We start from the raw sequence: 19,883 nt of genomic DNA, 5'->3' as shown, positions 1-19,883 counted from the left end.
TGGTAGCTAGGACTATAGGTGCATGCCATCACCCCTGGCATATTGTAAGACATTTTAAAATATAAAGTCCCTTGGCTTGGCACTTAAAGACATTGCTACCTCACTTTAGAGATGATTCTAGTAAGTAGTTTATGACAAAGCTCCCACTCCTATTCCTGCTGGTTTTTAATTTTATTATTTATTTTTTAAGACAAGAGTTTTGCTCTTGTTGCCAGGCTGAAGTGCAATGACATGGTCTTGGTTCACTGCAACCTCTGACTCCTGGGTTCAAGTGATTCTTCTGCCTCAGCCTCCTGAGTAGCTGGAATTACAGGCATGTGCCACCGCGCCCAGCTAATTTTTTATTTTTCGTAGAGACAGGGTTTCTCCATGTTGGTCAGGCTGGTCTCAAACTCCCAACCTCAGGTGATCTGCCCACCTCGGCCTCCCAAAGTGCTAGGATTACAGATGTGAGCCACCGCATCTGGCCTTATTTATTTTTTGAGACACAGTCTCACTCTGTCGCCCAGGCTGGAGTGCAGTGGCACAATCCAGGCTCACTACAACCTCCACCTCCTGGGTTCAAGTGATTCTACCGCCTCAGCCTCCAGAGTAGCTGGGATTACAGGCATGTACCACCACATTTGGCTAATTTTTGTAATTTTAGTAGAGATGGGGTTTCACCATGCGGGCCAGGTTGGTCCCGAACTCCTTACCCCAGGTGATCCACCCACCTCAGCCTCCCAAAGTGTTGGGATCACAGGCACAAGCCACTGTGCCCGGCATTTTTTTTTTTTTTTTTTGAGACAGAGTCTCGCCCTGTCGCCCAGGCTGGAGTGCAGTGGCCGGATCTCAGCTCACTGCAAGCTCCGCCTCCCAGGTTTACGCCATTCTCCTGCCTGAGCCTCCCGAGTAGCTGGGACTACAGGCGCCCGCCACCTCGCCCAGCTAGTTTTTTTTTTTTTGTATTTTTTAGTAGAGACGGGGTTTCGCTGTTAGCCAGGATGGTCTCGATCTCCTGACCTCGTGATCCGCCCATCTTGGCCTCCCAAAGTGCTGGGATTACAGGCTTGAGCCACTGTGCCCGGCCAGCTAGTTTTTTTTTGTATTTTTTAGTAGAGACAGGGTTTCACCAGGTTAGCCGGGATGGTCTCGGCCTCCCAAAGTGCTGAGGGGATTACAGGCTTGAGCCACCGTGCCCGGCCTTTTTTTTTTTTTAAAGATGGGATTTCACTCTGTCACTTAGGCTGGAGTGCAGTGATGCAATCGGGGCTCATTGCTGCAACCTCCACCTACTGGGCTCAAGCAATTCTCCCTCCTCAGCCTCCCAAGTAACTGGGACTACAAGTGTGCACCACCACGGTCAGCTAATTTTTGTATTTTTTGTAGAGACACGGTTTCGCCAGGTTGCCCAGGCTTCTATTGAACTCCTGGACTCAAGCGATCCACCCACCTCAGCCTCCCAAAGTGCTGAGATTACAGGCGTGAGCCACTGTGCCCGGTCCCTGCTGTGTTTTAAGCAACTACTCCCTTCATATCATCAAAACAAGAATCGTACATTCAGTTCAGATATTGAACTGTCAACATGAAAGTTTGCAACTATCGAAGACAACAGAGGTTGCAAAATTGAACATCATCACCATCCACTCATCTCTTTGAATGCACAAAGCAGCTCTTTGGTCCAATTCTCTAAACAGTTACATGCTGTTGGCAAGAAAAAAGTATCTGGAAAACAGTGCAGATTAAAAAGTCCGCTGTGTCCTTTATTGGCAAAGAGAAAAACTCCTGGCTTAGTACTCTCCAGGACTCGGCTGACACTAAAGGTGGTATGTAAAGATACTCAGAGGCCAGTCTGTAGTTACCATGTGATGTGAGTTGACAATGGCCACCATCACCTGACCCCACCAGCACTTTACACTTACCTCTTTCTGTTCTGGAGGGCTGCTCTGTGGGCAGGGGCATGCTGCTTTCACACCATCCAGCTCATCCAATCCAGGAACCTGGAACTCAGAGGCTGAAAGCAGGAGCTTGCTGACAGCTGATTCTGCTACCAAGCAAGACTTTGGTACCAAGGCAGGGAATGGAGGCTCCAGCCTAGCACCATGAAGAGAAAGAGAAGAAAGATATGAGAGAGGTTCCCTTTCTACTTCCAGCACATTCAACTTCTTCTTTTTTTTTTTTTTGAGGCGGAGCTTCGCTCTTGTTGCCCAGGTTGGAATGCAATGGTGCAATCTTGGCTCAATGCAGCCAGTCTCTGCCTCCCAGGTTCAAGCGATTCTCCTGCCTCAGCACCCGCAAGTAGCTGAGATTACAGGCATGTGCCATCACTCCTAGCTAATTCTGTACTTTTAGTAGAGACAGAGTTTCTCCATGTTGGTCAGGATGGTCTCGATCTCCTGACCTTAGGTGATCCGCCTGCCCAGGTCTCCCAAAGTGCTGGGATTACAGGCATGAGCCACTACACCCAGCCTCAACTTCTTTTTTTTTTTTTTTTTTTGTGAGACGGAGTCTCGCTCTGTCGCCCGGGCTGGAGTACAGTGGCCGGATCTCAGCTCACTGCAAGCTCCGCCTCCCGGGTTTACGCCATTCTCCTGCCTCAGCCTCCCAAGTAACTGGGACTACAGGCGCCCGCCATCTCGCCCGGCTAGTTTTTTGTATTTTTTAGTAGAGACGGGGTTTCACCGTGTTCGCCAGGATGGTCTCGATCTTCTGACCTCGTGATCCACCCGTCTCGGCCTCCCAAAGTGCTGGGATTACAGGCTTGAGCCACCGCGCCCGACCAAAATTCAAACTCGCCTCAACTTCTTAACATCTAGGCCTCAATACTTTTTCTTTCTTTCCAGGAATGATATATTCAGTCAACCTGCTTTCTAGTCACTTCCAGACATAGCCTGTACCACGTATGTAAAAAAATTACAAGAATGTGTAATCCATTTTATTGCTATGGAGTTTTATAAGGAAAACTGTAAAAAGGAACAGAATTTTTGGGTGAGGAAGGTATCTGGTAAACCACACAAATGAAGAGTGCTCAGATGAGATCAACCCTGTCCAGGGACTGAAGTTGGCTATAAAACATGAAGTAGCTTGAGAGGTGACTTCTGGTACAATAAGCTGGTTAGTGATTTTCAATTTTTTTTTTTTTTTTAAACAAATGGTATTGATTACAAATTCCTAGTTGCTGCTTGTAATAGAACAGATTTCAATCTCAGAGATGTTTATCTGAGAAACACAGATCAAGTTTACAAGGACAAGAGATCAAAGTCATGCCACAGATGATCCATGCTACCTATGCATGCACTCTCTTACACACACACATGTGCACACGCACTGAGCCTCATGTGCTCACCTTGTTTGACTGCCGCTGGTGTTATATGTAGCTTCCATGCCTGGAAGAGGCACATATGGTAACATGGTGTGGCTAAAGTAAAGCAAAAGTACAAAAGCAACAGGTAAGGGCAGTGGGATAACAGGAAAGGTTTTGACGTTATTGTGGGTATTAGCACATGATAGCCCCAAGAAGACAAGAAATGTCAGTTACCCAGAAAGAGGAAAGCTTCCCAACCAGGAGAGTTACATTTATGTGCGCATCACTGGAATGGAGGCAGATTGACAGGAAGATTATTTTCTAACTTAAATGGAAAGAAAGCGGAGACAGAAATAAAGAACAGTGGCTGGGCAAGGTGGCTGAGGTGGGCAGATCGCTTTAGCCTAGGAGTTCAAGATCAGCTTGAGCAACACGGCGAGACCTTGTCTCCACAAAAAATACAAAAATTACCCAGGGGTGGTGGAGTGCACCTGTGGTACCAGCTACTCAGGGGGCTGGGGTGAGAAGACTACTTGAGCCCAGAAGGTCAAGACCGAAGTAATCCAAGACTGCACCACTGCACTTCAGCCTGAGTGACAGGGCAAGACCCCATCTCTAAATAAAAATAAATAAATAAAAATTTAAAGAATATATTATACCACTCAGTTGTGTACTGACTCTATTAAAATAAAATCTGCCAGTTTCTACAACCTTACAAAATATTAGAGAGAAACCAATTATTTTCTTTTTCTTTTTCTTTTTTTGAGACTGAGTCTCGCTCTGTTGCCCAGGCTGGAGTGCAATGGTGCAATTCTGGCTCACTGCAAGCTCTTCCTCCCGGGTTCAAGAGATTCTTCTGCCTCAGCCTCCCGAGTAGCTGGGACTATAGGAGTGTGCCAACATGCCCAGGTAATTTTTGTATTTTTAGTAGAGATGGGTTTTCACCATATTGGCCAGGCTGGTCTCGAACTCCTGACTTTGTGATCTGCCCGCCTCGGCCTCCCAAAGTGCTGGGATTACAAGCACAAGCCACTGCGCCCGTCCCAATTATTTTCTTTAAAGCCAAGTTACACATAAAATATAGCTACACAGCCGGGCACAGTGGCTCACACTTCTAATCCCAGCATTTTGGGAGGCTGAGGTGGGCAGATCACTTGAGGCAAGGAGTTTAAGACCAGCCTGGCCAACATGGCAAAACCCCATCTCTACTAAAAGTACAAAAATTAGCTGGGTGTGGTGGTGGGTGCCTGTAATCCTCGCTACTCAGGAGGCTGAGGCAGGAGAATCGCTTGAATGCGGAAGGTAGAGGCTGTAGTAAGCTGAGATTATACCACTGCATTCCAACCTGGGCGACAGAGGGAGACTGTGTCTCAAAAACCAAACTAAACAAAACAACATAGCTATATAGAAGAAAACTATTGGCCGGCCGTGGTGGCTCACGCCTGTAATCCCAGCACTTTGGGGAGGCCGAGGCAGGTGGATCACATGAGGTCAGGAGTTCAAGACCAGCCTGGCCAACATGATGAAACCCCGTCTCTACAAAAATACAAAAACTAGCTGGGCATGATGGCACGTGCCTGTAATCTCAACTACTTGGGAGGGTGAGGCAGGAGAATTGCTTGAACTCGGGAGGCAGAGGTTGCAGTGAGCCGAGATCACACCACTGCACTCTAATATGGAAGACAGAGCAAGACTCCATCTCACAAAAAACAAAAACAACAAAAAAAACCTATTAAAAGTTAATTTCTTTATAACTTTTTTTTTTTTTTTGAGATGGAGTCTCACTTTGACACCCAAGCTGGAGTGCAGTGGCATGATCTCAACTCACTGCAACCTCCACCTCGCGGGTTCAAGGGATTCTCCTGCTTCAGCCTCTCGAATAGCTGGGACTACAGGCACCCGCCACGACACTGGACTAATTTTTGTATTTTTCGTAGACACGGGGTTTCACCATATTGGTCAGGCTGGTTTCCAACTCCTGACCTTGTGATCTGCTTACCTCAGTGTCCCAAAGTGTTGACATTATAGGCATGAGCCACTGTGCTCGGCCCGCTAGAAACCATTTCTAAGCTTGTTTAGAAAAACAGCAAAATTCTGGCCAGGCACGGTGACTCAAACCTGTAATTCCAGTACTCTGGGAGGCTGAGGTGGGTGGATCACCTGAGGTCAAGAGTTTGAGACCAGCCTGGCCAATCTGGTGAAACCCTGTCTCTACAAAGAATACAAAATTAGCCGGGCGTGATGGTGCATGCCTGTAATCCCAGCTATTCAGGAGGCTGAGGCAGGAAAATCACTTAAACCCAGGAGGCAGAGGTTGCAGTGAGCTGGGATCGCACCACTGCACTTCAGCCTGGGAGACAAGAGTTTCACACTGCAAAAGTGCAACTCTGCCTCAAAAAAAAAAAAAAGAAAGAAAAGAAAAACAGCAAACTTCCTTTTTTATTTTATTTTATTTTATTTTATTTTATTTATTTATTTTTTTGAGACGGAGTCCTTGCTCTGTCGCCCAGGCTGGAGTGCAGTGGCTGGATCTCAGCTCACTGCAAGCTCCGCCTCCCGGGTTCACGCCATTCTCCTGCCTCAGCCTCCCGAGTAGCTGGGACTACAGGCGCCCGCCACCTCGCCCGGCTAGTTTTTTGTATTTTTTAGTAGAGACGGGGTTTCACCATGTTAGCCAGGATGGTCTCGATCTCCTGACCTCGTGATCCGCCCGTCTCGGCCTCCCAAAGTGCTGGGATTACAGGCTTGAGCCACCGCGCCCGGCCAAAACAGCTAAACTTCTAAACTCTATGCCCAGGCACATGGTGTTAAGGCATTTTTAGAGCCAATGAGAAGTACCCATAAATACCACCCCCTCCACCTTCCATTTGAATTTAAATAAAATAAAGTAAAATAAAATAAAAAGCTAGAAATAGGGAGGGAAACAGAGAAAATTTTCAACACCAGGAAACAGAAACATCAGGTGGGAAAGGAAGAGCGCTGGAAGACGAAAAGGGGCAAAAAGTTTACACCTCCACAGGGGGAAAAGAGTAACTACCATCTATCCTAACCTCAGGAACAGACATAGTTTGGAGAAAGTAGCATTTTTGGGGGATACAGTCTTGCTCTGTCACCCAGGCTGGAGTGCAGTGGCGTGATCTTGGCTCACTGCAACCTCCACTTCCTGGGTTCAAATGATTCTCCTGCCTCAGCCTCCTGAGTAGATGGGACTATTGGTGTGTGCCACCACGCCCGGCTAATTTTTGTATTTTTAGTAGAGACGGGGTTTCACCATGTTAGCCAGGATGGTCTCCATCTCCTGATCTCATGTTCCACTTGACTCAGCCTCCCAAAGTGCTGGCATGACAGGTGTGAGCCTTTGCACCTGGCCAGAAGTAACACAATTTAAAGCCTGGGAGACAAGAGTGAAACTCTGTCTCAAAAAAAAAAGAAAAAAGAAACAAAGAAAAGAAAAATACATAGCAGAGCAATTATGAGGTTTTAGAGGCATATCAACAAAGTAGACAATAAAAGCAGTACACTAGCATTTAAAACAACATGAGTCACTCTAATGTATTTTCATGGTTGTCTTATGATAAGTGAACTGTTTTTTTTTTTTTTGAGACGGAGTCTCGCTCTGTCGCCCAGGCTGGAGTGCAGTGGCGCGATCTCGGCTCACTGCAAGCTCCGCCTCCCAGGTTGATGCCATTCTCCTGACTCAGCCTCCTGAGTAGCTGGGACTACAGGCGCCTGCCACCACGCTGGGCTAATTTTTTTTGTATTTTTTTTAGTAGAGACAGGGTTTCATCATGTTAGCCAGGATGGTCTCGATTTCCTGACCTTGTGATCCGCCTGCCTCAGCCTCCCAAAGTGCTGAGATTACAGGCATGAGCCACCGCGCCTCGGCATAATAAGTGAACTTTAAAAAATAACTATAAAGGCCAGGCATGGTGGCTCACGCCTGTAATCCCAGCACTTTGGGAGGCTGGGCGGGCAGATAACTTGAGGTCAGGAGTTCAAGATCAGCCTGACCAACATCGAGAAACCCCATAAATACAAAATTAGGTGGACGTGGTGGCCTGCAATTCCAGCTACTTGGGAGGCTGGTGCGGGAGAATCACTTGAATCTCGGAGGCAGAGGTTGTGGTGAGCCAAGATTGCGCCACTGCACTCCAGCCTGGCAACAAGAGCGAACCTCCATCTCAGGAAAACAACAACAACAACAACAAAAAACTGTAGGACATGTACTTGTAACAGCAATTCATCTTTTAATTTTAGTCAGTAATGTTCATGTTCCGGGTTTTTTTTTTTCTGACACTTCTATTTATTCAGTTTTCTGCTAAGATGCTCAGGGAACTACACAATATGAACCAGCAGCTTTGTTGTTTATTTATTTATTTATTTTTGAGACAGAGTCTCACTCTGTTGCCCAGGCTGGAGTGCAGTCGTGCAAACTTGGCTAACCGTAACTTCTGCTTCCCAGGTTCAAGCAATTCTCCTGCCTCAGCCTCCTGAGTAGCTGGGATTACAGGCATGAACCACCACATCCGGATAATTTTCATATTTTTAGTAGAGGCAAGGTTTCACCATGTTGGCTAGCCTGATCTTGAACTCCTGACCTCAGTTGATTCGTCCACCTCAGCCTCCCAAAGTGCTGGGAATATAGGCATAAGCCACCTCACCTGGCCACCAGCAGCTTTGTTGTTGAAATTTGCTTTTTGAGACACAGTCTCACTTTGCCGCCCAGGCTGGAATATAGTGGCAAGATCTCGGCTCACTGCAACCTCTGCTGATTCTTGTGCCTTGGCCTCTGAGTAGCAGGGATTATGGGCATGCACCACTACATTTGGCTAATTTTTGTACTTTTAATAGAGATGGGATTTATTTTTTTATTTTTTGAGACAGAGTTTCGCTCTTGTTGCCCAGGCTGGAGGGCAATGGTGTGATCTTGGCTCAGCACAACCTCCACCTCCCAGGTTAAAGCGATTCTCCTGCCTCAACCTCCAGAGTAGCTGGGATTTCAGGCATCCGCCACCACGCTCGGCTAATTTTGTACTTTTAGTAGAGACGGGGTTTCTCCATGTTGGTCAGGCTAGTCTCGAACTTCTGACCTCAGTTGATCCGCCCACCTTGGCCTCCCAAAGTACTGGGATTATAGGCATGAGCCACCACACGCCTGGCGTATTTTTTTTTTTTTTTTGGAGACGGAATTCTGCTCTGTTGCCCAGGCTAGAGTGCAGTGGCGTGATCTCGGCTCACTGCAACCCCCGCCTCCTGGGTTCAAGGGATCCTCCTGACTCAGCCTCTGAGTAGCTGGGACTACAGGCAAACGCCACTATGCCTGACTAATTTTTGTATTTTTTTGCAGAGACAAAGTTTTGCCATGTTTCCCAGGCTGGTCTCAAACTCTTGGACTAAAGAGATCCACCTGCCTTGGCCTCCCAAAGTGCTAGGCTTACAGGCATGAACAACTGCATCCCACCTGAACCAGCCCACTTTATTGACAAACAATGATTCTATGTTAGAGACACACAATGAACAAGGCCCTCCTAAGTTATTTGGAATATTAAGGCTTTTTGATGTCTAATCTTTCAACTATAGCAATCAATAGTAAGGGCAAATTAAAAAGTATTTTGTTTACTTAAATAATTACAAAGAGGAGGATTTATCTATCATGTCTATAGCAGCTTTTTAGGGATTCTTTTTTTTTTTTTTTTTTTTGAGACAGAGTCTCGTTCTGTCGCCCAGGCTGGAGTGCAATGGCGTGATCTCGGCTCACTGCAATCTCTGCCTCCCGGGTTCACGCCATTCTCCTGCCTCAGCCTCCCAAGTAGCTGGGACAACAGGTGCCTGCTGCCACGTCCATCTAATTTTTTGTATTTTTAATAGAGACAGGGTTTCACTGCGTTAGCCAGGATGGTCTTGTTCTCCTGACCTCGTGATCCGCCCGCCTCGGCCTCCCAAAGTGCTGGGATTACAGATATGAGCCACCACACCCGGCCAGGGATTTTTAAGCTGAGTAGTTTAACTCTAGACTTTTTCTTCTCTTTTTTTTCTCTATTTTCAGTTGGAAGGTACCATGATATTGATGAAACTATTTCCAACTATTCTCAATGATCACACCACAAGAACTCCTTCCCAGTTCACTTTAAGTTCTATAAATCCTAAAACTGAAGTAGGTAAATGCCAATTTTTGAAGCCTCTACATTGCCAAAAGAAAGGCAGGGGTTCATAAACCAGATCTGGTGATACCTATGTAATTTATTCATTAACTAAAAATATATTTATTTTGCGTCCTCTATATATCAAACAGAGTTAGGTGCTGGTTGTTTAATGCTTTGTGAAGGAGATAATGTTACAAGCGATTATGTGTTACTATTTATAGTCTTTCACTTGTAATGGGTGTTTGTTTTCTGCAAGGTGGATGCAAGAGTAGAAAAGATTCAGCTGGGCGTGGTGGCTAGCACCTGTAATCTCAGCACTTTGGGAGGCCAAGGTGAGAGGCTCACCAGATGTCAGGAGTTCGAGACCAGCCTGGCCAAGATGGTGAAACCCCGTCTCTAATAAAAATAAAAAATTAGCCAGGCGTGGTGGCAGGCGCCTGTAATCCCAGCTACTCAGGAGGCTAAGGCAGGAGAATCACTTGAACCCGGGAGGCAGAGGTCACGGTGAGCCAAGATTGCACCACTGCATTCCAGCCTGGGTGACAAGAATGAGACTCTGTCTCAAAAAAAAAATATATATATATATATATAGCCGGGCGTGGTGGCGGGCGCCTGTACTACCAGCTACTTGGGAGGCTGAGGCAGGAGAATGGCGTGAACCCGGGAGGCAGAGCTTGCAGTGAGCCGAGATCACGCCACAGCACTCCAGCCAGGGCGACAGAGTCAAACTCCATCTCAAAGAAAAAAAAGCAGGCTGGTTGCAATGGCTCACGCATGTAATCAGAGGTCGTGGTGAGCCAAGATTGCGCCACTGTATTCCAGCCTGGGTGACAAGAATGAAACTCTGTCTCAAAAATAAAAATAAAAATTAAAATTAAAAAAAAAAAAGCAAGCTGCTTGCGGTGGCTCATGCATATAATTCCAGCACTTTGGGAGGCTGAGGCGGGCGGATCACCTGAGGTCAGGAGTTCGAGACCAGCCTGACCCACATGGAAAAACCCCGTCTCTACTAAAAAATACAAAAACTTAGCTGGGTATAGTGGTACATGTCTGTAATCCCAGCTACTCAGTAGGCTGAGGGAGGAGAATCACTTGAACCTGGGAGGTGGAGGTTGCAGGGAGCCTAGATTGCACCATTGCACTCCATCCTGGGTGACAAGAGCGAATCTCTGTCTCATTAAAAAAAAACAGAAGATTCAACAGACTTGATGGTTTGAGGAATGAAATGGACAGAAAAAAGAATGGTGTGAAATACAGAAGTAGGTTCTACAAGAAAATGGAGCAGGGCGTGGGGGGGGTCCTATGCTTAAGAATTACTGTTGGATTTTCTCGGCAGATATTTGGCAAGGTAAATAGAAAATGCAGTCCCAAGAGGACTAAACAGCCTTGCACTTTCGGCAGTTCCCCTCTCATCTCCCCAGTGACAGGAAGCAAATATGGGACATTTGTAAAGAATAGCGGACAGATTTTACCTGCTTGTGGTACCCAGACTTGGTTGCCGCTTGCAGTGAGTGGAATGAAGAGAAGAGATTTCGAAGGAGCAGGCAGAAGGCCCATGCTGGCTCCAAATGGATAGGACTCTGCCCACCGAGTAGGGCAGAGAACAGAAGACCTTGTCCGCTATGGAGGCTGGAGACCGTAACCCTTTCAAGCCCTGTGTAAACTGGGTCATGAAGAGCCTCTGCATGGTAGGCATGTGGCTGGAGAAGCTCCGTTTTTTTGTCCAGATTCGGTAACATCCTGGGGAACAAAGTGCTAGAAGTGTGTGAAGGCCAAGGACAGAGCAGTCTGCTCTGGTCTGGACTATGGCAGTGCCTCCATAGTCTTGGAGAGGAGCTGGAGGCTGGGGAGGAGCCTGAGTGTGGGTCTGACTATGGAGGCCAGTGTCTTCCCTGAATGTGGCCATCCCAGGGCAACCGTGGGACAGGAAGAAAGAAAAGGTCCACTTGGGAGGTTGAGACGGGCACTGGAGGGCCTCTCCTAAGGCAAGCCTTGCCGGAGCACAGTGCTCAGGAAAAGTCCTTGAGGACTCAGTCGTGCAATCTGAGCTGGATGATTTTACATGAAAGGATACTGGGAAGATTTCAGAACCAAACAGCAGGGACGGCATCTTGTTGCTCAAATCTATGAAGGTCATCTTGATGGATTCGAGAGAATAAAGTGCCACGGGCTTACTGTTAGGCCTCTTATCCCATCCACTAGCTGCCAAATATGGATTCAGCTGTTCTGTGTTGGATGAAAATCCATCCAGGAGCCTTTTATATCTGAGGCGCTTGTAGCTTTTAGCCATTGGAAGAAGTTCAGAGGAACTCCGTCGGTATCTTAGTTTCTGAGTCTTCATGGCTGGGGCCAGTTTGGAGGCAAGGATGGACAGCTTGTTTAGTAAGGCTGATTCTTTGGTAGTCTTCCTAAAATTCAGGCTCCTCAAGGGATGGCACGGTGTAGCTGTCTGCTTTGGTATGTGACTAATCAAGCTCTTGGTAGCTGCTGTTTCAGGTTCTAATCGTGTAGGTGCAGACAGAGTGCACATACTGAGAAGTCTGTGCGCTTTTGTGGGGACGGCATTGGAGGAACTCTTTAAAAAGGCAGAACTTCTGATTTTACCTATTTTTCTCCCCACAATGGTTTGCTCCTGATAGGAAACTTTCTTACAAGTTCGATGGGGCTGCTTCTTTAAGGGAAGCATTCCTTTCTTCACAAAGGCACCATGTATTTGATCACACCCAGCAGAGGAGGGGTCCTCTGCTTTCCGAGGGGCACCAAGAAGGCAAGGACTTGTGCATGACTCAATGTCCTTCTTTAATGGATGATGTAAACTTTCCTTCTTCTGGTCTTCTAACTTCTGAGTCTGTGCCACAGTATTGTCCTTGGCCAGCTTTGCTAGGGTGATTTCATTCATCATGGTGGACTTATCTTTGCCAACCTTGGCTTGGTTCTTATTTTGTGCATCATCTAAAAACAGACTAGATGATATGCATTGTTCCGATACTGTATGTGCCTTTTGTTGATGTATATATTCCTCTTCTTTCTGCAACATGTAGTCCAAAACCTCAGGGCTCTGCTGTTTTTCAGCATGATTAAGTATCCTCTGGCATGTAACATGGGTCTGAGAGATGTTGCTCACATGATCGCCATTGCCAGCTTCTCTGGTAACCATCTCCTCAGATTGCTCCCCAACAGTTAAGTCACCCAGTAGTCCCCTCTGATGCTCTTCGGTTTCTTCTTTCACTTTAATTTCTGTTTTCACTGTCAAAGGCAAATGCCTGTCAGAGAAATTCTCGTGAAGGTGGCAAGCTTTACAAGCATTCTTTTCCACACAGGTACATATGCTGTCTCTGTCACTAGAATTACTCCTATCTCTTGATACTCTTTCCTTCATCTCAGGAAGGACTGTGCAGTCCTTTACATTTTCACAAAGCATTTCACCATCATTTGGTTTACAAAGATTTTTCAGGTCAGTTTCTTCACTGTTAAAATTAGTTTCTGAATTTTCTTGAGAAGGCATTATTTTAACTGACTTCAGGCTTCTTAGGGAAACAGAGCTTACATCATGGCAAGACATCAACTCTTTTGAGGAAATTCCAAAGGTACTTTCTTTGCCAAACTCAGAGTTTAGTTCTAGTCTTGATCCTTCAGTCATTTCTTGTGTTTCTCTGAGAGACGTTCCTTTATGTTGCTGTCCATAATGGGTATCGCTTAAAGACACATTTACTCTGCCCAATATTCTTTTATTTGGTTCATGATCTGCAACAGACTCCATCTCATGGGCACAAGAGTCTGAACACTTTTCCATTTCACAGTCTTTTAAAGATTTGCACACGTTTTCTTCACATGATTTTATTTTGAGAAAGTCCACTGTAGAAGCAGCAGTAACTGGGAAATCTGAGTCCTGGCCAGTTGTTCCTGTATGTGCAGCATCCAGTTCTCTCTGAGACAAGGTACTCCTTGAGTCCTCTTGGAATGCCAGTTTCTCTTGCCTTGCACCACAATCCAGTGGATTAGATGCCTTCACATCCAGCACACCTTCTGTAAGCTTATTACTACAGTCCGTGTAGACGATGTCTACCACACTTTCTGTGGACTCATCACAACCAGACATCTTGACAAAGGCTCCTTTCAAATTGCCTTTCTTTGGACTACCACAAGGTAGTGAGTTATTACTGCCTGAGCTGACCAGCAGATCCTTTTGGTTGTCGTTTACCTCCCCGTGAGGCTCGGTGACAGTCTCTCTGTGGTCACTACCTAGCATCTCGTTGGCTGACTGACCTTCACTTTTGCATTCATCTGGTCTGTTTTGGTTACTCTGACAATCAAGAACTTCATCTGCCTTCTGATCGAGTGTTTCAACTGCTTTTATGTTTTTAAAACTGGAAAACATAACAGTAGGAGACTGGTCCAACACTTTTTCAGGACTTGGAATGTTTACAGTCTGGTTTAGTTCTTGTATAGCATGATCAGAGATGTTATACTTACAAAATACAGTTTCTTTGGATACATCCTGCTCCTTTCCTTCCAGCCCTTCCTCACTGAGTTTGATGTTACTGGAGGTGTGAATGATTTTGTTTGAAATTCCACTATTTAACAAGCATGCTGTCATTTTGTTTCTGATCTTATCTCCTGGAAGGCTGCCATTCGTTTCTCTCCCATCAAGTTCCCTTTCCCCTGATGTATAACTCACTTTACAGCTGCTTTTTTCCACAGAGTGTCCTGTTCCTCGGCATCGGTGAGCACGGTGCTGAAATGCATTTTCATATTTTGTTATCAAAGAGTTATCAACTTGCAGGCTGATTTTGCTGGACTTGAAAGCAGCACAAGCAGAACACATGTTTTCTTCGGATGCATTTTTTCTTACACAATGACAGTTAGAGATATCCTGAGATTGAATACTGTGACATTCTATGACAGAGGCCACTTGAGGAAAGCCAGCTGCTTCTCTCTTATTTGAGCGAAGCCTGGAATGTAGAGCTTTTGTTCCTGAATCAGCCATTTCTTTTTTTCTCTCTAGGCTTCCTGGTTTGATGTTTAAGGTGGGACTGTTTGAAGAGGCACCACAGGTTTGGTTACCTGGTGGAGAGATGTCTTTCACTTTTGTCTCAACGGGAATGGTTTGTATATCAGCAGTGACATCTGCTCCACCCTCTAATGGAGGATGATGGCTCTGATGGGCATCTCTGCCTGTTGCTAAAGGCATCTCTTTGTTTAAATGAAGTAGAGAGTCAGTTGGCAACTTTGCATGGTCTTGAGAATTAAGGGACACTTGTTGATTTAAAACACATTCACTTTCTACTTTGTTTACAACCAGTTCATTGGTACAAGAAAATTCATTCATCTCACAGGCTATGCTCTGTTCATCTAAAAGTGGAATATCATCATGTGAGGTCTGTATAACTTTTTCTGATTCAGGTCTGTGATGAAATTCTGGGGATGGTGGCAATAGCACAGTACCTTTCTTGGGTTTTAATACCTCACTTACAGGACTTATCTGATCCTCTGGCATTAAACTCACAATGGATTTTCTTTCAAACAGAAAATCATTACATGATGCTTCATTTAACTGGGTGTTGCTTTCCAGATTTCTCTGGATGCTGACTAAGGAGTTACAGTCTTCAGTGTAAAAAGATTTACTTAATATACTGGACTCTATGGGGGTTGTCTGTTCTGCCTCTTCAATCTGCATCAAGGAGGAAAAACTGCTTTCTTCAGAGTGTCCACCTGGATGGCTCATATTAGTAGAAGTTTCTTTATGGTCCTCAAGGTTTGTCAAGTTACCTTGAATGTGTAAAGTAATTTTCAAATCACTTTTATTTAACATTACTTCTGTGGCTTCAGTAAAAGAATTGGGCATTAATGAACTAGAGCTCCCTGTATGGAGACTGTCTTGAATGCAACAGTCATTGTGGATATTTTCCTTTGGGGAAACAACAGGCTCTTTTTCACCAGAACCACCACCACTAATCTCCTTTTCTGGTTCCCTGGCATTAATAAGAAAAGGTCCACCTCTCTCACTCCTAGGAATCAAAAGCTGTTCTTCATTTTCTTCTCTAGAAGCCAAGTTCTTCCCTTGATCGTCCCCCCTATAAAAATAACAATTGTCTGTCTTTTCAGCAGATCTTTTTAGCAAACCACCACCTTCAAAACCACAGTTTTCTAAAGATATTGTTCTGGACTCTGGACAAGACAAGTCTGATGTGAAACATGAAACTCCAGAATTTTCTTTCAAGGGGCTTGTGGCTGTGGGACTATCATGTGTAGAACTAGGTTGTTCATTATGGTGGCCATGAATCTTTTGGTGATTGTCATCTGCTTCACAGACAAGGTTTAGTTTACACAGCTCTTCCTTCCCATTGTCCACATTAGAAATGGCACTGCTTCCTGGTAATGACGACCAAGGACAACTTTTTAATTCTTCACATTCTTTTTCTTTAGGAGTTGCTTCTGTTAATACAGGGTCCACAAAGGTTAAAGGTTCTGGGGTAACTAATGTGCTGGTTTCTGAAACCTCATCACTGTTCATGATTTTGTCTACTTCTGGGAATTCGCTGCATCCAGCTGAGAGATCTTTACTCACATTGCCATTTTTGTGTCCTTCATTATTATCCGTCTTAGTCCCATTGACCTTCATACCTTGTACTTCAGTGGATTTTAGCAGAGTTTCAGCTGTAATCTGTACATTTCCTTCTGAACAAGAGAAATAAATCCAAATTAGTATGCAGTAATTAAAAATCATTTGGTCTACCTTCATGCATTTTATTACTTGGTAGCTATGCTACCAAGGGCAACAAGAAGACCCAACTCGAAAAGAAAACTGGAAAGTTAGCATGCTATATCATTGATTTTGTTCTTCTCTGAAAATACAACAGAGGGCCAAAATTATATCTGGCAGAAACAGGTAATTTTCAACAAATGCCTCTTGCTGAAAGTTATACAGAGTTCACAAATCAATGCTGGACAACTGAATACAACACAGAAACATGTCCCTGTGTTGTACTCTCATTCAGTCTTAAAAGGCTTTCATTTTAAAACATTAATAAAGCAGACTCACAGTAACAGCTTATTTTACTAGATGACCATTTTTTCATTACTTGAAACTAGATGTCATAGATAAAATTAGTCCTTGGAAAAAACAACTATACATAAAACTTTATTTATTTATCTACTTATTTATTTTTTTCAGATAGAGTCTTGCTCTGTTGCCCATGCTGGAGTACAGTAGTGCAATCTCGGCTCACTGCAACCTCTGCCTCCCAGCTCAAGCGATTTTCCTGCCTCAGCCTCCTGAGTAGCTGGGATTCTAGGTGCCCGCAACCACACCCAGCTAATTTTTTTCTTTTTGAGATGGAGTCTCGCTCTTGTCGCCCAGGCTGGAGTACAGTGGAACGATATTAGCTCGCTGCAACCTCCTCCTCCTGGGTTCAAGCAATTCTCCTGCCTCAGCCTCCTGAGTAGCCGGGATTACAGGTGCCTGCCACCATGCCTGGCTAATTTTTGTACTTTAAGTAGAGATGGGGTTTTGCCATGTTGGCCAGGCTGGTCTCGAACTCCTGACCTCAGGTGATCCGCCTGCCTCGGTCTCCCAAAGTGCTGGGATTACAGGCATGAGCCACCACGCCCGGCCCGCCCAGATAACTTTTTTTTTATTTTTACTAGAGACGGGGTTTCACCATGTTGGCCAGGCTGGTCTCAAACTCTCAACCTCAGGTGATCTATTGGTTTTGTTCCTCTAAGAGAACCATGACTAGCACACTATACACATGCGTATATGTATGGGTATATATACACATGATTTTATATATATATAAAAAACAGGACACTCGTATTAAACAGAAAAAGCAAAATGCAAATCTATTTAAAGATCCGCCAGGCGTGGTGGCTCATGCCTGTAATCCCAGCATTTTGGGAGGCCGAGGTGGGTGGATTGCTTGAGGTTAGGAGTTCAAGACTAGCCTGGCCAACGTAACAAAAACCCGTCTCTACTGAAAATACAAAAATTAGCTGGGCATGGTGGCATATGCCTATAATCCCAGCTACTGGGGAGGCTGAAGCAGCGGAATCGCTTGAACCCAGGAGGCAGAGGTTGCAGTGAGCAAGATCATGCCACTACACTCCAGCCTAGGTGACAGTGCAAGACTCTGTCTCAAAAACCAAAAAACAAAACAAAACAAATCTAATTCCTGGTTAGGTGCAGTACCTCACAACAGTGATCCCAGCACTTTGGGAGGCTGAGGCAGGAGGAATGCTTGAGCCCAAAAGTTTGAACCAGCCTGGGCAACACAGGGAGACTCTGTCTGTACAAAAAATGTAAAAGAAAAAAAAAATCAGCTGAGCATAGTGGTGAGTGCCTTTAGTCCCAACTACTTGGGAGGCTGAGGCAGGAGGATGCTTGAGCCCAGGAGGGCAAGGCTGCAACGAGCTGTGAACGCACTGCTGCACTCCAGCCTGGGTAACAGAATAAGCGACCTTGTTCCAAAAAAAAAAAAAAAGAACAAAAAATCTAAAATCTATTTCTTACTAGAATATAAACTCTGTGAGGGTAAGGATCTTGTTTTGTTCTCTTTCTTATGGTTCGGCATAATGCCTGGTATATAAAAGCACAAGAGCACTTAATGAATGTTCATAAAATTAATGAACGAATACAGTTAGGTCAAATAAACAAATGCTATTAATACTGAGTTTCTAGGGCTTCCCTATCCATTTCTCAATAGGTCCTGAGAGCAGCAATTACTATGAGAAAGAGCCCTGACTGTGAAGCCAGACCAGCTCAGCTTCAATCATGGCTCTGTGATACTTCTTTTGTTTTTTGAGACAGTGTCTCGCTTTGTTGCCTAGGCTGGAGTGTAGTGGTACCATCATGGCTCACTGCAGCCTCCAACTCCTGGGCTCAAGTGATCCTCTCACCTCAGCCTCCCAAGGAGCTGGGACTACAGGCACACGCCACCGCGTCCGGCTAATTTTTGTATTTTTTGTAGAAACAGGGGTAGTTATGTTGCCCAGGCTGGCCCTGAACTCCTGAGCTCAAGCAATCCTCCCGCCTCAGCCTCTCAAAGTGCTGGGATTATGGGTGTGAGTCACTGTGCCCTGCAGCTCTGTGATACTTAACTCTAAGTCTTGGTTACTTCTATTGTAGAAGGTGGGGAAAGTACAATTACCTCAGTGCTACACTGAGGATTACACTAAATAATGCATGTAAGATGTCATGTGGGACAGTGCCTGCCATATAAAAGGTGCCTTTCCATTGCTCTGTTTTTTTATTTTACTGAACCTGAGAATAGTTAAAATGGAATAACTAGGCTAGACACAGCATTTTAACATGTTTGGAGTCAGCAAATAATACTAGATTAACAAATATATACTGCAAGCCACAGGTTTTCAGTTACCATTTACAAAAGGCAGCCTCAAAATCCTGCATCCACACACAATACTTATCATTGTGAAACTAGCCCACTTTCCCTGTTACAGCAGACGGTGCTACCTGATTCAAGAATTTGTAAGTACACAGCTGGGCGTGGTGGCTCACGCCTATAATCCTAGCACTTTCGGGGGCACAGGTGGGCAGATCACTTGAGATCAGGAGTTTAAGACCAGCCTGGCCAACATGGTAAAACCTTGTCTCTACTAAAAATACAAAAAAATCAGCCGTGCATGGTGGCAGGCACCTGTAATCCCAGCTACCTGGGAGGATGAGGCAGGAGAATCACTTGAACCATGGAGGCGAAGGTTGCAGTGAGCCAAAGATCGTGCCACTGCACTGCAGCCTGGGTGACAGAGTGAGAACCCATCTCAAAATAAATAAAATTAAATAAAAATAAACATCTAGTTCTCCAAATTATATAAGGTAGATTTTCCCTCCTTGACTACTTTCACCTCTTCCTCAAAATGTATTTCCTCAATGCTCTTCCAATTTCTGGTGACCCTCCTAAATAAGTCTTCGTGGAAATCACTACTGTGGGAATGCAAGTCTCACAATAATGAGTAGGAACTAATATTGCCATTGTTCCTGATATCATTTCACCTTTCTTACACATAAACTTCCCAGACAAGCCCCGTTACAGGGAACTCTCTGAAAAACAAGATAAAACAAATAAACTTGGTGACATCAGTTTTGTAAAATTAACAGAAAATTATGTTGAAAGAGGCAAGTCAGGACAGCAGAAAGGGCGAGGAACCAGCAAGAATGCCTAATGGAGGCCGGGCGCGGTGGCTCAAGCCTGTAATCCCAGCACTTTGGGAGGCCGAGACGGGCGGATCACGAGGTCAGGAGATCGAGACCATCCTGGCTAACACGGTGAAACCCCGTCTCTATTAAGAAATACAAAAAAAAAAACTAGCCGGGCGAGGTGGCGGGCGCCTGTAGTCCCAGCTACTCGGGAGGCTGAGGCAGGAGAATGGCGTGAACCCGGGAGGCGGAGCTAGCAGTGAGCTGAGATCCGGCCACTGCACTCCAGCCTGGGCGACAGAGC

At 45.2% G+C, this 19,883-nt stretch overlaps 1 protein-coding gene across 1 annotated transcript in view; it reads right to left on the bottom strand.

Annotated features, from left to right (window-relative positions):
- Positions 1-19,883, bottom strand: part of PRR14L (proline rich 14 like) — a 70,572-nt gene that overhangs the window by 22,608 nt on the left and 28,081 nt on the right. The window contains exons 4-6 of the mRNA XM_025400355.1: positions 10,899-16,104; positions 3,326-3,397; positions 1,902-2,073 (exon numbers count right to left, since the gene is read on the bottom strand). Coding sequence (XP_025256140.1) covers positions 1,902-2,073; positions 3,326-3,397; positions 10,899-16,104 — 5,450 coding nt within the window. The remainder of the gene's footprint in view (positions 1-1,901; positions 2,074-3,325; positions 3,398-10,898; positions 16,105-19,883) is intronic.

This window comes from Theropithecus gelada, chromosome 10 (assembly GCF_003255815.1).
Source record: "Theropithecus gelada isolate Dixy chromosome 10, Tgel_1.0, whole genome shotgun sequence".
In the NCBI taxonomy this organism is placed as follows: domain Eukaryota; kingdom Metazoa; phylum Chordata; class Mammalia; order Primates; family Cercopithecidae; genus Theropithecus; species Theropithecus gelada.
This window is presented reverse-complemented; position numbering and strand designations above follow the sequence as displayed.